The sequence below is a fragment of the Gekko japonicus genome, unplaced genomic scaffold (genome assembly GCF_001447785.1).
Source record: "Gekko japonicus isolate JY-2015 unplaced genomic scaffold, Gekko_japonicus_V1.1 scaffold3628, whole genome shotgun sequence".
Taxonomy (NCBI): Eukaryota; Metazoa; Chordata; class Lepidosauria; order Squamata; family Gekkonidae; genus Gekko; species Gekko japonicus.
This window is the reverse complement of record NW_015164770.1, coordinates 91,031-108,347: the sequence shown is the minus strand read 5'-3', so window position 1 is coordinate 108,347 and position 17,317 is coordinate 91,031. Positions and strand designations below refer to the sequence as shown.

The 17,317-nt window shown below is 48.0% G+C and overlaps 1 protein-coding gene across 1 annotated transcript in view; it reads right to left on the bottom strand.

Moving 5' to 3' along the window:
- IREB2 (iron responsive element binding protein 2) overlaps positions 1–17,317 on the bottom strand; it is a 59,913-nt gene that overhangs the window by 11,647 nt on the left and 30,949 nt on the right. The window contains exons 7-15 of the mRNA XM_015409720.1: positions 15,803–15,986; positions 12,649–12,788; positions 11,268–11,439; positions 9,912–10,012; positions 8,478–8,594; positions 6,939–7,098; positions 5,818–5,953; positions 3,818–3,902; positions 1,535–1,691 (exon numbers count right to left, since the gene is read on the bottom strand). Of these exons, the coding sequence (XP_015265206.1) occupies positions 1,535–1,691; positions 3,818–3,902; positions 5,818–5,953; positions 6,939–7,098; positions 8,478–8,594; positions 9,912–10,012; positions 11,268–11,439; positions 12,649–12,788; positions 15,803–15,986 (1,252 nt within the window). The remainder of the gene's footprint in view (positions 1–1,534; positions 1,692–3,817; positions 3,903–5,817; positions 5,954–6,938; positions 7,099–8,477; positions 8,595–9,911; positions 10,013–11,267; positions 11,440–12,648; positions 12,789–15,802; positions 15,987–17,317) is intronic.

Below are 17,317 nucleotides of genomic sequence, written 5' to 3'. Positions count from 1 at the left end.
CTTCTGAGATATGAGGGGACCGGGCAAGCCCAAGCTATCTGAGACACAGCTCTAGCTTTGTGACTTTGCTTCTTTCAACATACCCTCTTGTACATACTTTTTGTTTGGAATGGGCAGAATGACATAAAGGTCCCAGTTTGCTCTCATGTAAACTAGGCATTTTTTTTCCTTTTTGGCAGAAGATAGAAGTGGCTGCATCTTGTTAACAAAAAGAAGCTTTGTTTTTGGGGCTTTAAAAGGCAGATAGGGAGAAATCTTATGGCTGTGCCATCTGGCCTACCCTGCGCGATCCACTAGTCGCTGTTTGAAGCTGCATTTGGAGAAAACCCCAAAGGGATGCTCGGAGTACCCATCTCGGCTAGGGCAATTAGTATTTACCAGGAGACAGGGCCTGCTCTGTGGTTGCCCCAACATTATGGAATTTACTTTAGAAGCTCATCTTTCCTCTTTGCTGGCCTCATTCTGTTTGCCCTTCTGCTTGCCATTTTATTGTGCTTAGGGTTAGGGGATGGGAAGCAAGCGATCGGAGGTCTGGTTTAGGACGCTGAAAGAGTTTGTTCTGCACTTGACTGGGGCATTCCAACTCCCTTTATTTCCCGTCCGGAAACAAATACGTTAACTTTCTTACGGACCCTATTATATTATCAGTGCTTCTTTTTTTTTTTAGCCTGGGTGAATGGCACTGCCTTGGGCGGAAACAGTGGGCCGCTGTGCTTAAGTCCCTCTAGCCCAGAGATTCTGGCCCATGCGGAAGAGCAGACATTGAATCACTGACTCATTTCTTCTCTAGTTGGTTCATATTCCACTCAAAGGGCTTGCTTTATGCCTGGACATGGATAGTCCAGGCCAGCCCGATGTCATCAGATCTCGGAAGCTAAGCAGGGTCGACTCTGGCAAGTCCTTGGATGGGAGACCTCCTTGGAATACCAGAGGCGGGGGCAGGCTTTATTCAGCACAACTCTCTGAATATCCTCCAGGCCCCCAGTAGGGGGCAGTCACCAGAGGGCGCCATGACTTCCAGGTGCATACACATACGCACATATAACTCCCCCCCCAAAAAAAAACCCAAAAAGGGAGGGGGGCTTGCTTTATAACACTGCTTGTTGCCGAGTTTCCTGTCTGCTAGCATGATTTTCACCTTTGATTTCTCTTGGCTGGTAGTGATCAGGGAGTTATAACTCTTTGTAATTACATTTATTCTTTCTGCTCTTAAAAGCCAGAAGAATGTATTTATCATCTAAATCCTGGGATTGATTCCCCCCCCCCTTTAAATTTACTTTTAAAAATATTTTAACGGTTTGGGATTTGCTTTTTGATTTGCCCACATACTTTAGCACTCGAATTTATGAACGGGATTTCTTATCCTCTGATTATTTCTCCCACCTGCTGCTGACAAATCAGGTTTAATAGTCCAAAACATAAATGCTTGGTTTGCCGACCACCCTTGGGAACTTTCAAAGGCTCCTTAAAAACGCTGTGAAAGCTTCTGGACGCAAGTCTAAGATTAAATACGAGCTCGGATGGGTGCAGTTACCTAATGGCTCAGTCTGGAAATCGATATTCACAGTCCCTGCTACAGCATAAGCCACGACCAAAGGCGGAGACGCAAGGTAGTTGGCACGGATGCAGCTGCAGAGGCGGCCTTCGAAGTTCTTGTTTCCGGACAAAACTCCACAAGCAACTAAGTCACCCTGAAAAGAAAGAAACAAAGGTTGTGTGTGTGTGTGTGTGTGAATCTGGGGAGGCTGAACCGAGGAGTCCACCCGGGTCTCAGCCTCCTCTGGGAGGAGCAAGGGCACCAAGTTCCCAACCAGAGAAGAGGACATGAGCTTGCATCGAGTTCTGCTTTATTGATCCTTATTACCAAAATATCGAGAGTACTCTAGGCCAAAGCTCCCCCTAAGCTGTGGAGTCTTGTGAGCAAAAATTCTCCTTTGAGAGCTACTGGCATGAAAGTTGTGAGCCAGTAATTTGGCTGCTGCATAAATTAGTCTGCGCTGGAGCCCCATCCTTCCTGAGCCGAGACAAAAATGTGTGAGCTGGAGGCTAAAAAACTGTGAGCGACCTCACACTAACTCAGCTTAGAGGGAACACTGCTCTACGCATCCTTTCCCCCTTTAGTTTGTATGTGAATTTGGAGGGTTTTTTGTTTTTTTCTGTTGGCAGGACCCAGGTATTGAAGGTCAAAGAAGACGGGGACGGCAAAGGATGAGATGGTTAGACAGTGTCATAGATGCAACGAACATGAAGTTGAGCAAACTTCAGAGGATAGCGGAAGACCGGAAGTCCTGGCGTGATCTGGTCCATGGGGTCGCGAAGAGTCGGACTCGACTGTGTGACTGAACAACAACAACCCAGGTATTTCAGGGAAGGAGGGTGTAAAAGAGGTCCTTCTCCTGCAGTAAGGGGTAAATTCCAAAATATTTTGTGGGGGGCAATTTTCTGATCAAGCCTGAGATATAATGTTGACCTTCCTTGCCCTGGACATATCCCTTAAGCCAGTTTGGTGCAGTGGTTAAGTGTGCAGACTCTAATCTGGGAGAACTGGGTTTGATTCCCCACTCCTCCACAGGCAGCTGCTGGTGTGGCCTTGGATCAGTCACAAGTTCTCAGAGCTGTTCTCTCAGGAGCAGTCCTCGAAAGAGCTCTCTCAGCCCTGCCTACCTCACAGGGTGCCTGTTGTGGGGAGGGGGAGGGAAAGGAGATCGTAAGTCCCTCCGAGACTCCTTCGGGTAGTGAAGGGCGGGGTATAAATCCTTCGGGTAGTGAAGGGCGGGGTATAAATCCCCCTTCTCTTCTTCTTGATTGTATAAGTCTCTGTTTTTATGAATTTTACTGTTAAAGTTTACTCCACACCCCAGAATATTTTAAATTTTTGTTCTTTTCCTTTTTTGGGGGGTGATATGTATGTAGAATGTATTGAATAAATTTAAATTGTTTTTTTTTAAACCTAATTAAAAAAAATTAGAGTAGACATCCAAGTTAATAAGAAACCGTGTATGCAAATTACCTAGTATGAAGAGAGAGAAGAGGAGATTGGATTGATATCCCACCCTTCACTCGGAGTCTCAGAGCGGCTTACAATCTCCTTTCCCTTCCGCTCTTTTCCAAGAACAGCTCTTATCAGAATCACGGCTTGCCCAAGGTCATCCAGCCAGGTGCAAGTGGAGGAGTGGGGAATCAAACCCGGTTCTCCCAGATTAGAGCCTGCGCACTTAACCACTACACCAAACTGAAGAGATCTCCCCTCGCTGGCCGCTATGGCTTCAAGCAGGCGATCAGGAGGCAGCCTCTACCCTTTGAAAAGCCCTTGTAGATATACCTTCTTGCTTCTGAATGAAGGCAAGGTAGTGCCAGAACAAACCCATAAACGTAATGACAACCAGACCCATCCTCTTCCCAAAAAAACACACTGCGAACCCTGAACACTCCTAGGTTATCGGAAGCAAGTCGGGAGACTCCATTTCCGGAGACAGGCATGACCTTAATCTACAAAGTTTTATCTATGGAGATGGCACGGCTCAGCACAGGAATGTAAACTCTGCATGTGGCAAAGGTCACAGCCGGGCACCGCTTCTAGGACGCAGGCGTTGTGCACACTGCTGCAGTGCTTCCTGGGAAGCACCAAAGTCTGTTTCTGTGAGAATGAGCTCCCCATGATCCAGAATTCTGCCACAACAAACATACACAAACACATTTCTCAGCACAATTTTCCTGTTTCTCTGCTGGATTTCCATGGCAGGGCTTTATTAGTAGCTCAGCTCTTTGTCTCTTAGCCAGTCGACAGGACAGTTTTTTTCCTGCTGTTAAGACACACCTGCATTATCGCATTCTGAATGGCTTCTGGCAAAGGAGTGGTATTCCCAACGCATGTAGAGCACCCATAGCCAATAACGTCAAATCTGTAGAGGAAAAGAGGGTTGCAGGAGAAGGTTAGCGGTGCTGGGGTGAACCCCGCTCTCTCGTTCTTTGCTATTCGGTCGTTGAAACACAATGACATACCACTTGGATTTGCCACAAAACCCATTTTTACCAATTTAAGTATTCACAAGAGGGCTGGGTGTAACTAGGGATTTCAGAAATAGATCTCGATGAACAGAACACTAGCCCACCTTTCCCTAAGCAGGGGCAACATCTTTGACTCAAAGAATGAATAGATTCTAAATGCAAGAAACACACCGTGACCAAAGGGTCTCTTGGAAACGTCTCATGAGCTGAGGGGAAATAGGTTAAAATCAAGTTTAGCGGGCAAAGTAACTAGCTCCTGGATTATGGACTAGGAAGAGAAGAAGAAGAGGGGATTGGATTTATACCCTGCCCTTCACTACCCAAAGGAGTCTCCGAGTGGCTTACAAACTCCTCTCCCTTCCCCTCCCCACAACAGACACCCTGTGTGAGAGAGGTGGGGCTGAGAGAGCTTTTTTGAGAACTGCTCATGAGAGAACAGCTCTGAAAAAAACTTGTAACTGACCCAAGGTCCTCCAGCCAGGTGCAAGTGGAGGAGTGGGGAATCAAACCTGGTTCTCCCGGATTAGAGTCCATGATCTTAACCAATACACCACACTGACTCTCAGTCATTTGAGGCAGCCATGAAACTGAAACATCAAAAATGGACCAGAGACCAGTAAATCTATAGTCTGTGCACTAGAACAATGATGCTCGCTCAGCGGCTTGGGAGCCTCATGTGGCTCTTTGGCATGCCATCCATGGCTCTTCTTGGCACTGTTTCCCAACAGGGCATATGCACCATATTCCAGGAAAGAGGGCAAGGCCCTTGCCTGCTGGGCCTTGCGGCTGCAGGGGCTTCCCACCTGCAAATTGCTGCCACTGGAGGAACAGATAAAGGGCATGCCTCCCAGAGGTACAGGCCTCATGCCGGGGGTGGAAGTAAACATGGCTCTGTCGTCGGCCAGCTTGACCAGTGTGGCTGAAGACTCCTCAGGAGTCGAGGAGCCATATGCAGAGAGTTGTGGACCAGCTGAAGTTAAGTGAGTTAGAGATAGGGGAGCCTCAAGATTCACTGCCGGCAGCTGACCTCGACCCATGTAGCTCACAAAGCACAGCTGCAGGAAAGCAGCCCACCAGCCTCCCCTTCATTAATTGAACAGCGAAGGGAAAGGCTCCGACAAGACTTGAGAACCCACGGGCAGAGTGCTCCCCTCTTGGCTTGGCGCCGGCTGCTTGATGATAACAGTTCTTAGTGCAGGAGCACCTCCAAGCAGGCTTGTTAAGGAACGCCTATGTAAGTCAGACCTGGAGAACTGTAGATTGTGGGAGCAACCTGTCACAACCCTGTGGACTTCATGACCACAGCTCTGGACTCTGCCTGCCTCCTGTGACCTTTAGACTGACCCTTGACTCTGGTTTTTAGACCTGCCAGAACCTTGCTGATCAACGACCTTGGGACTGCCTTGACTCTGCCGTCTTCAACAACCCATGAACTCTGACTGCTGCTAAACTGGTATTTGACCCCTGGACTGGACTCTTGGCTGGGATCTGGCTCTGCTGTGTTGTCCTAAGATCTGGCTCTCTCGCCTTGCCCTGCCCATATTCTGGGACAGGCTCTTCTGATCAACAGCAATTGTGAATGCAGCTCTCTGTGAGACACCGAATGAGTACCCACTGCACCAGAGGCGCCATGCTGTCTCCCCATTCCTGCCTTACAGCCCGTGCGCACTGGAGCTAAATTGGCCCTGAGGATTATACTTCAAGGACAGAGGCATTACATTAAGCACACACGGATAAGGCCTCGATACACTCTGGATATAGCTCTGCACATATTCCTTTTAAAACCTTCGGCATATAAGAAATCCGTACCCGAGTTTCTTGAGGTATGGCAGTACTCCACTGGAACTGAGATAATGCGTGACCATTCCGCTGCCGGGCGACAAACTCGTTCTTATATAAGGTTTAACCGTCAGTCCAGCTTCAACGGCTTTTTTGGCCAACAAGCCTAATGAAAAATATGGGGGGTGGGGGGGAAGAAGAAGAAGAAGAAGCAGAGATTGGATTTATACCCTGCCCTTCACTTGGAGTCTCAGAGCGGCTTACAAACTCCTTTCCCTTCCCCTCCCCACAACAGACACCCTGTGAGGTGGGTGGGGCTGAGAGAATTCTGACACAAACTGCTCTTTTTCAAGGACAGCTGTGCCAGAGCTCATGACTGACCCAAGGTCACATCAGCAGGTGCAAGTGGAGGAGTGGGGAATCAAACCCGGTCCTCCCAGATTAGAGTCCGCGCACTTAACCACTACACCAAACTGGCTCTCTGGGAGCCAGTTAATACAGATTTGGACAAAGAATTCTAGGGGGCAAACGGTGTTTTCCCTCCAAGCTGTGCATGTGAGCGACCCCTCGTTATTTTTTTAAATATATTTTTATTTAACATATAAAACAATACACATGCTACATTAATACAGGACTGATTACCTCCCCAAATAATGACAGCTTTTGTTTTCATCTATCAAACAAGCTATAACTAAAAAACCCACAAAACCTAAGTAGTTCTTAGGTACTGAGGAGTTCTGGCAGGTGGTTTGATTCGTATACTCAAAAGAAGTATACCATGTCTCTATAAACATATTTTTCCTATTAGGGTTCTCATATTAATTGTGAGACTAACTTAATCTGGATCATCGTCCCGTATTTTATCATACCAGGTTCAGTGGCAGAGCATCTACTTTGCATGGGGAAGGCCCCTGGTTCAGCCCCCTCACATCTCCATGTAGTAGGCGGTGTTCCTGCTAAGCTGTGTGCATGCGTGGATGCTCATTGACACAGGAAGCCCCGCTCAGCAGCAGTCTGGAGCCGCACGGGGTCTTGCGCTGCCCTCCTGAAGATTACGGCAGTTCTATCCTGCTCATGTGAACGGCTCTGCTCAGCAGGGGGGGGGAAGAAAATCAAGACAGAACATTGGCAGGGAACGCCCCGTGGCCTACCTGCTCCTAGCATCACAGAGGGGTTGCAGTTGTTCGTGCAGCTGATCACCGCCGCGATGACGACCGACCCGTGAGCCAGCTGGTACTCGTTCCCTTCGAACTCAACCGGAACGACGTCGTGCTGCTTCTCGGGGGGGATCTGAAAGCCTTTAAAACCGACCTAGGGGATGAGAAAGGTGACCACAAAAATCGAGTCTTTGCCACAGAGGTTTTTGCCAGAGCGTCCGGTGTTGCCAAGGAAACACTGATGTCACTACTAGCGCATGTGGGGAAGAGTGATGTCACCGCATCGCTGGAGCGGGCCGGCGAGCCGGCAGCAAGGACCGAGGATGGGGATCCCCCAGTGACAGGACTGGCAGCTGTACCTGCTTTGGTGCCCCAGCAGAAGTACCATGAAACTGCCTCTTGGACGTGGCCTATAATTTTTGAATCAGACACACAAAGCTGGAAGGGGTCTTACAGGCCATTTAGTCCAACCCCCTGCTGAATGCAGGATCAGCCTACAGCCGGGGTGGCTAAACTGCCGCTCGGGAACCACGCATATTGTGCAGCTCCCGGCAGGGCGGCTGGGGAAGTGAAGGGGAGGCAGGCCTCCCCAATTGGTCTTCCCTTCCCCAGTCGGAGTTCCCCTCCCTGGGTAGGCTTGAAATGGGGGGGAGCAGAGAAAGAAAGCAACTTTAAAGGCATTCTCAAAGCCCCCCTCCCACCGGCCAGGTTGGAGAAGGCATCTGTCTCTTTAAATCCCTTCGCCAAGCCGAGCCAGCTGGCATGGCGGTGGGCTTGGAGGATGCATTTGAAGTTAAAGTTGCTTTCTTTCCACCTCCACCTCCCTCCCCCCATCTCTTTGCTTACTTTGTTTCTCTCTCTCTCTCTCTCTCTCTCCCTTTCATTCTTTCCACCTCTCTCTCTATTTCTCTCTCTCTTAGACAAATGAATATCATTAGCAAACAAATAAATATTATCAATATCTTTTTTTACCCCTTTTGTTTTTATTTTTGTCAGCCTCGTTTAATGTTAGTAAAAAGCAAATTTGCACATTTCCCAATAAAAAGACGTGTGTTAATATCTGTTCACATCTTGCAGCTCTTGAACATCTGATGTTTATTCTGTGTGGCTCTTACGTTAAGCAAGTTTGGCCACCTCTGGCCTAGAGCACCCCTGGCAAGTGTTTGTCCAGCCGCTGCCTGGAGATGGCCAGGGAGGGGGAGCTCTCCACCTCCCCAGGTAGCTGATTCCACTGCTGAAGAACTCTTACTGTAAAAAAAAAAGGAATCCTAATATCCCGCCGGTACCTTCGAGAGAGCAATCGTGTCCCTCCTAAACCTCCTCTTCTCAAGACTGAACATCCCCCAAGTCCCTCAGCCTTTCCTCCTAGGGCTGGGTCTCCAACATTACAACTGACAGGAAAGAATTTATATCCTTGGGAGAGGGGACCCCATGACGGGATAAAAGAGGGTTCCTTTTCCAGAGAAGATATTATTCTTTCTATTCAAATCTATTGCAAGACTGACAGTCAAGACACACTTCAGCTGTGCCTACCTTCTCGTTTAAGCAGGCCTGGAAATCACTTTTCATCTCCGTGACGGCCACTCTGTCCTGCGCCCTTTTGGGGCCACTGACGCACGGCATTATGGAACCCAGGTTTATGTGTACGGTCTGACGGGGAGGGAAAGACAATTGGGTTAGCGATTGCCCCACAGTGTATGCATCACTGAGCTCTGGCTTTTCCCGTACGAGCCGACGGATCGTGCCAAGCTGCTGGAAAGCTCTATCAAGGCTTTCCGGGAATAAGGCTTGGATGACATTACAGAAGCCACGTTCTGAGCACAGCAAAGACTGGGCTGGCTCCGGCAGATCAGTTCGCAGATCGCTAGAGGAGGTGCTCTCCTTCTGCAGCAGGAGGCTTCCCCTGACTCCAGAGGCTCAAAGAGTTCTTTCAGCCCGAGTAAACTGCCTTCACTAGAGGAACGAATCTACAAGATCCACCACGTTTCTTCCTTTTACCTACGCTACTTTTTATGGTAAACAATTTTTTATTTTTTAAAGACAAACGTAACATAAAATGAGGGCATCCATTACCGCCTTAAATGTCTCGTTTAAAATTCTCATACCTTAACAAAACATTAATTTTTGTATATTCCACACAGTTCTCTTGCAAATATGTAAAAATAAAGGTTTTTATATCCTTAACCCATATTATATGTCTACATGTTTTATTTGTTATATTCTTCAATCCATTTATAAAGTCTTGACCAAGTATTTTCAAAAATTGTCTCCGGTTGTCCTTTCAGAGTTAAAGCTAGTTTATCCATTTCAGCAGTTTCCAGAATTTTATTTACAAGTTCTTCTCTCAAAGGTACTTCCTTTGTTCTCCAATATTTGGCATAGAGTATTCTTGCCACTGTTGTTACATGTATTATCAGATAAAAATCTTGTTGTTTACAATTTTCTGGTAAGATATTTAATAAAAATAATTCTGGTACAAAGGGGAATAGAACTTTTTAACATTTTTTGTAAAATTTCATGGAACCAAAACCAATATTTTTTCACTTCATCACATAACCACCACATATGATAAAAGGACCCGGCATTTTTTTGATATTTCCAACATACATTTGATACGTTAGGGTAGATCGTTTCAAGTTTATGTGGAGTGATATACCCTGTATAAAACATTTTATAAATATTTTCTTTATATGCTACTTCTTAACCAGGTTTGATTCCCCACTCCTCTACACGAAGCCAGCTTGGAGACCTTGGGACAATCACAGTTCTCTCAGAGCTTTCTCAGCCCCACCTATCTCACAGGTTGTCTGTTGTGGGGAAAGGAAGGGAAGGCGATTGTAAGCTACTGTGAGACTACTTTGGGTAGTGAAGAGCAGGGTATAAAACCCAACTCTTCTTCTTAAAGGATGGATATAAACTTTCACTGACAGAGGTATTTTGAAAGAGGCAAAGCCATTCTGCAATTACCTGGGAGTATTCAGGTTCTCCTGTGGAAAGCTGATCATTTCTAAATAGTTTCACAGTTTTAAGATATGCTTCTATGGACTTCAGCTTCACCTCGTCAAAGCCTAAATGAAACATTTAAAAACAAAACCAGAAAATATTCTGTTATGTCAATGCTCCCTCTAAGCTGTGGAGTCTCATGAGCAAAAATTCTGCTTTGTGAACTACTGGCATTAAAGTTGTGAGTGAGTGATTTGGCTACTGCATAGATTGCTCTGGAGCCATCCTTCCTGAGCTAAGATACAAATGTGTGAGCCGGAGGCTAAAAAACTGTGAGCTAGCTCAGCTTAGAGGGAACACTGGCTGTAGTAACTCCCCAGCATCTTGTATCAAAACAGAACAGAACTTTATTGGAAAACAGGCAAGGCCTGGTCTGGTCCCTGCTAGGCCACAACCACTCATAGCCACAGCAACCAATAAAGCAAATGAAACTAAAGCAAAGGCTTTTCCCTTAAGGCAGGGGTGTCGAACATGTGGCCCGGGCCCCGTAGGGCTTCTGTCAGGCTCGCAGTGGAACTGGCTGTCTTCTGCCTCTTCTTCCAGTTCTGCTGCTGCTGCGTCATCGTAGGTTTGCAGCTTACAGGTACACACCCGAACAGCCTACTCAAGATTGCAACAGCACAGACATTTTGATGCAGTAATTCAGAGCAAGAGATGTCCGTTATCAGACACTGTTAAATAAACAAAATATTGCAAGAGTGCAAATGTTTTAAGTATGTTTTTATTTTATGTAAAAAACCCCACCTTTATAAAGATTGTATCTCTGCTACCTGGCATTACATTTTATGACACATATGGTTCAGCCCAACAAGGTCTCATTTATGTCAGATCCGGCCTTCATAACAAATGAGTTCGACACCCTTGCCTTAAGGGATCATGTTAAAATAATATACAATACAGTAAGGGAACGTCGACAAATTCACCGCTCCCCATAGTTTAACATATGTAAGCACAACTTGTTTTTAAAAAGGACACAGATTCTCTACAATGTATAACAATACACTTCAGCTACTTGAGAAGTCAACTATGCTCTTGTAACTAGGCTTGCTACCAGGTTCAGAAGAACCTCTGTTCGATTTCACCCACATATTGCAGAAACAGAAATCTGGCAACTAACTGCTGGGCTGTAAACACACTTAATGAAAAAACAATAGCCAAATTAAAGACTGCCTGATGTATCATGGGACAGTTGGATAGAACGCCAGCAGTACAGCTGAAAACAGATCTCTGCACGAGAAAACTGTGATCCCGCAACGAAACACGGGGTGCAAAATTATAGTGTTCCGCAAATGGACCTTCTGGGAGAAACTCCGAACTTACCTCTATGCTTTAAATGCTTGAGTGTCACATTGTCGATAGGGAAAAAGCTCAAAATGGCACCGTACTCCGGACACATATTTGCTATCGTGGTTCGGTCGACTACAGAGAGCTGGGAAACACCGGACCCAAAGAACTCCACGAATTTCCCAGACACCCCCGCTTGCCTTAGTTGCTGTTAGGGAGATAAAAGCAACAAAAAACCCCACAGAAATATTGCATATGGAACAAGGAGAAATATGGTGGCGCCAAGCAGTTCTGTACTAACTACGCCCAAGGAAATGAACAGGGCGTGAGGGGGGTCATGAAGATGAAGAAGAAGAGGAAGAAGAGGAGGAGGAGAAGATTGGATTTATACCCCGCCCTTCACTACCCAAAGGAGTCTCAGAGGGGCTCACAAACTCCCTTCCCTTCCCCTCCCCACAACAGACACCCTGTGAGGTAAAAGAAGAAGAGATTGGATTTATACCCTGCCCTTCCCTACCCAAAGGTGTCTCAGAGTGGCTTACAAACTCCTTTCCCTTCCCCTCCCCACAACAGACACCCTGTGAGATAAAAGAAGAAGAGGAGGAGATTGGATTTATACCCCACCCTTCACTACCCAAGGGAGTCTCAGAGCGGCTGACAAACTCCTTTCCCTTCCCCTCCCCACAACAGACACCCTGTGAGGCAGGCGGGGCTGAGAGAGCTCTGACAGAAACTGCTCTTTTTTCAAGAACAGCTCCTGTCAGAACTACGTCTTGCCCAAGGTCATCCAGCCAGGTGCAAGTGGAGGAGTGGGGAATCAAACCTGGTTCTCCCAGATTAGAGTCCACGCACTTAACCACTACACCAAAAGAGAGCTAGACAGACAGCAAGCACCACCCCCTGCTCCCAGCAGCCCTCAGTCACAGCGAGAAGTAGCCAGGTAAGTTGCAGAGCTCCCACCCCACACCAAAATAGTCCAGTGGCACCTTTAAGACCAAATTTTATTCAGGTACAAGCTCTCCCTCCTCTGCGAGGACAGATCTGCACGTCCCCGTCCCCCCAATAGCTAGCAATCCAGAACAGTCCAGTGGAGCCTGAGCGGTGGGTGTTGCCTTCTGACACACTTCCGGTGATGTCAGGGGGTGGTGGCACATGCAAATGAGTTATGCTAATGAGTTATGCTAATGAGCCCCTCCACCTCTTTTTCTACGAAACGACCCCTGGCAGCACTGAACATGCGCAAAGATCCCAGCTGGAATCCCTAGCTCTACAGACGGCCTCGTTATCTCCCCTGCATCGCTTCTGTGGTCGAGAGCTTACAAAACCCCATCCCTCCCGTGGGAAAAGAACCCAGAATTCTCTGGAACAGCTTGCATAACAAGAACTCGGCGCAGAGACGGAGCAGCCTCTGATTTACCTTGGTAATGCTCAGGACGATGTCTATTGATGTGGCGAGCGGGCTGGCCGTGCCCGTCAGTTCACACCCAACCACCTCAGGTAAGGCGAGGGTGACCGGCATTCCCAGCATTACCGCTTCTGTCTCAATTCCGCCGACACCTGGAGGAAGAAAAGACTGCCCTTTAACGGCTCGTTAAAGCGACTGAATCATCGCTCAACATGAAAGAGCCTCCTTGTAAACCCCTTTGGCCTGAAGTTAAAGGCTGCTGAACGTTTCACGGCGAGGAGAGTAATAATAATTACTCGTCATCCTCGTTTTAATCGCGCTGGAAGGCACGCGCGCTGCGCTGCGGACCAAACGGTGTTGAAGTCCTTCGAGATTTAGGCCGCTGTTATGGCTGCTGTCAAGTCGTGGCCAATTCATGGCAATCCTGCAGGGCTTTCAAGGCAGGAGATGAACAGCGACGGCTTGCCCCCCCACTGCCTGATTTTGCGTTGCGTCCCTGGACTTCCGTGGTGGTCTCCCATCTAAGTACCAATCGAGGCTGGCCCTGCCTAAGCTTCTGAGATCTGATGAGATCGGGCTAGCCTGGCCCATCCAAGTCAAGGCAGGAGACATTGAGAGGTGGTCTGCCACTGCCTGCCTCAGCATCACGACCTTCCTCGGTGGTCTCCCATCCGAGTACTAACCAGGGCCGGCCCTGCTTAGCTTCCGAGATCGGCTTAGCACGCAGGATTTAAGTAGCACAGTCCTAACAGTCATATGATAACCGAATTCTAAAAAAACGAACAAAGAGCAACACAGTGATGGTCTGGAGTTCTTTTCCATCATTGCCTTAATAACCACCGAGAGGAAACTATCTCCTCCTTCCACAAATACTTTCTTCACACAAGTAGCTCCGGGAGTGTTGGCTACAAGAACGGAGGCAGTGGAGCCAGCTGCGGGCTGCCCCAAGTATTATTTCGGTAGCGGTGCCCCACTTACATTTCCCAGAGATGTCTATTTGGAACCTTTCAGGCACCACGTCAAGAACTCTTCACATGCCAGAGCTTCTCAATACGATGCTGTGTCTTCTTTAGTTTCCCTACTATTAATGATCTACTGTTTCTGTCTGCTGTAGTGGTTAAGTGTGTGGTTCAGTGCGCAGACTCTAATCTGAGAGAACCGGGTTTGATTTCCCCACTCCTCCACTTGCAGCTGTTGGCGTGACCTTGGGTCAGTCACAAATATTTCAGGGATTGATGGGGAAGGCAATATTTCAAAGTAGGAAGTGGTACTGGCATAATGCTGGTGGTTTGAGAGAGAGTCGGTTTGGTGTAGTGGTTAGGAGTGCGGATTCTAATCTGGGAGGACAGGGTTTGATTTCCCCACTCCTCCACTTGCAGCTGTTGGCGTGACCTTGGGTCAAGTCACAAATTCCTTCAGAGCTGTTCTCTCAAGAGCAGTTCTCGAAAGAGCTCTCTCAGCCCCACCGACCGCACAGGGTGTCTGTGGTGGGGAGGGGAAGGCGTTTGTAAGCCATTCTGAGACTCCGGGTGAAGGGCAGGGTATGAATCCAATCTCTTCTTCTACTTCTCTTAAATTGTTAATTGTTTTAGTGGGGTTATGATTTTTTCTCCCTATGGTAAGCCACCTTGAAAGTTTTGCAGGGCAAAAGTCACTTCGATCAATAGAACGTGTTACTTTCCAGGAACAAATAACCCAGCGTGTTATGTTCTTTCCCCCACTTTATCTGGCAGCACGTTGGAGGCTTTGCCTGAGGGGGGGGGGGGGGGGTGTCCCAGAGACAACCCCCTCCCCGAAGGAACTGACACTGGAGTCGCTACAGACCCCAGATATCGTCTCCAATAGTGTGCTCACGGCCTGCCCTGTCCCAGGGGCTCAGGGCAGCTAAAAGAATTGTACAGATGTCTATGTTTGTATATTAATCCATGACTACTTTGCCTTTCTCCCCCCGCTGGGGACCCGAAGCAGTTCACGACGGTCTCTTCTCTTCCGCTTCACCCTCGCAACGATCCTGTGGGGAAGGTTAGGCTGAGAGAGTGTGGCTGGCCCGAGGTCACCCAGCAAGCTTCCACGGCACGAGTGGGGATTCGAACCCAGTTCTCCCAGAGCCTAGTCTGATGCCTTAAACACTACACCACACTGGGTCTATGTTTAGTCTAAATGATGTTACATAGACCCAAGAGGAAAGGGGGGGGGGAAGTCATGAGGCAGAGGGGAAAACAGGGTGAGAGTCAGCCACTCATTCGCCCTCCAACAGGTCCTTTCCTAAATAGACAAGAAAAGCTCAAGATCAAAGTATTCTCAAGCGTGAGGGTTAAAAGGAGGAGGAGGGAGGACAAGGGGACTGGATTTATACCCTGCCCTTCACTCGGAGTCTCAGAGCAGCTTACAATCCCCTTCCCCTCCTCTCCCCACCACAGACACCCTGTGAGGTAGGTGGGGCTGAGAGAGCTCTTGATAGAAACTGCTCTTGAGAGAACAGCTCCGAGAGGACTTATGACTGACCCAAGGTCACACCAGCAGCTGCATGTGGAGGAGTGGGGGAATCAAACCCGGTTCTCCCAGATTAGAATCTGCACTCCTAACCACCACACCAAACTGACTCTCTCTCAAAGCACCAGCATTACGCCAGTACCACTTCCTACTTTGAAATATCGCCTTTCCCATCAATCCCTCAAATATTTACCCCCCCTTCCTCCATGAAGCACATATGATTCTCCCCTCCTCCACTTCATCCCCACAACCACCTGGGGGGGGGAGGTTAATTGAGAGTCACTGACTTAGTCGGCTTCGTGGATCAGTGGGGATTTGAACCCAGACTCCCAGCACTCTGGCCACTACGCTACACTGCTCTGTCTCTGTACTTTTATTTAATTTTTTTTAAAATAGCATTTTATTGAGTTTTATATATTTTTACATCCTGTATTACTTGTTAGTTTTATACAGTATCTTTCAACAGCATCTAATAACCAAGAATAGTTATTATTTATTTATTTATTTATTTATTTAATTCCATTTCTACCCCGCCCTCCCCGCATGCAGGCTCAGGGCGGCTTACATTAAGCATCCTTGCTGGGATACAAGGCAGCTGATGGGAAGAAGACAAGAATCGCCACTGTGCAGAAGTCACAGTGAAACGAATGGACAGTTAAGTGAGCGGACTTACCCCATCCCAGGATTCCCAAACCATTGACCATCGTTGTATGGGAATCGGTGCCAACCACGCTGTCCGGGTAGAGGAAATCTTTAACATCGAACACCACCCTGGACAAATACTCCAGGTTCACCTGGTGGGCCATTCCGGTCCCAGGAGGAATCACCGAGACGTTCTCAATCATTTTGGAGCCCCACTAGTTTATTTCAAAAGAGAGGAGGAGGGGAATGACAAATCAGTTTCAGGTGGTCTGAGCTGGGCAAGCGTGAGCACTGTTAACTTTGCACACCGACAAGTAAATCACAGACCTTTTAAAAACACTTTCTATATCTATTTGGGTGGGGGGAACAGCGATAAATTTTAATGTTTACAAAAAAACTGCCAAAGAATAACTTGGCAACTATTAAGAGTTAAAAAACAATATCAACGTGACAGCTGATAACACGAGTTTCCATTTCACACAGTCATTACTTTTATTTACTTATTTTTTTTAGCTTATATCCCACCCTCCCCGCAAGCGGGCTCGGGGCAGGTTGCACAAGTCGGCTCGGCGAACGTCGCAACTGTAATATACAATTACTAGGTAAAGGTAAAGGTTCCCTTGCTCGAAAGCCAGTCGAATCTGACTCTAGGGGGCCGGTGCTCATCTCAGTTTCAAAGCCGAAGAGCCAGCGCTGTCCTAAGACGTTCCCGTGGTCATGTGGCCGGCATGACTAAATACAATGACTAGGGTTAAAATAATACAACGGGATTGAAACAATCTAAAACCAGTCTTGGGTTAGGGCATCCAATGACTGGATGATCGCCTTGTAGGCGATGCTGCGGTGGGAAACTCGTTTGGCGGAGTCTCTGGGTGTTTAATCACTAAACACATCTCCACATCGCAGGGGAGGCCCGGGTGTAATGGATGTCTGGCGGAACAGCTCCATTTTACAGGCTCTGCAGAACTCTAGCGGGTCCTGCGGGGCCCTGATCTCAGTTGGAAGCATGTTCCACCTGGCTGGGGCCAAGGCAGAGAAAGCCCTGGCCCTGGTCGAGGCTAAATGGACATCCTTCGGGCCGGGGACCACCGGAAGATGTTGACCTGCAGAGTGCAGGGAACATAAACGGCAAAGGCGTTCCGTTTGTCCAGCGGTTGCCAACGTGGTGCCCGCGGGCGCCACGGCGCATGCCGACACCTTTCCTCATGTCTGCCAGGAGTTTTTCCTTCCTTTAATGTTGATACGGCTCTTTTGGCCACAGCCTGAAGCCTAATCACACATAGAGAAAGAGAGGGGAAAAGTCACTACAGTCGTGAAAGTTTTTTTTAATTCCAAGAATTTTTAGAAAGTGGACAGGGCCAGTGGGGGCTTTTGTCTAGGAAAGCTTCTGATCGGCTGTGTGGATTTTTAAAAACTGCTTTGGCGGCAACTGCCACCACGGCACCAGGATCGTCACTGCGAGACTGGAGGGAAGCTGCGGCGGCCATTTTGTGGCTGGCTCCGCCTCCTGCGGCAGCTGCTTTGTAGCTGCCGCACAAGGCGGAGC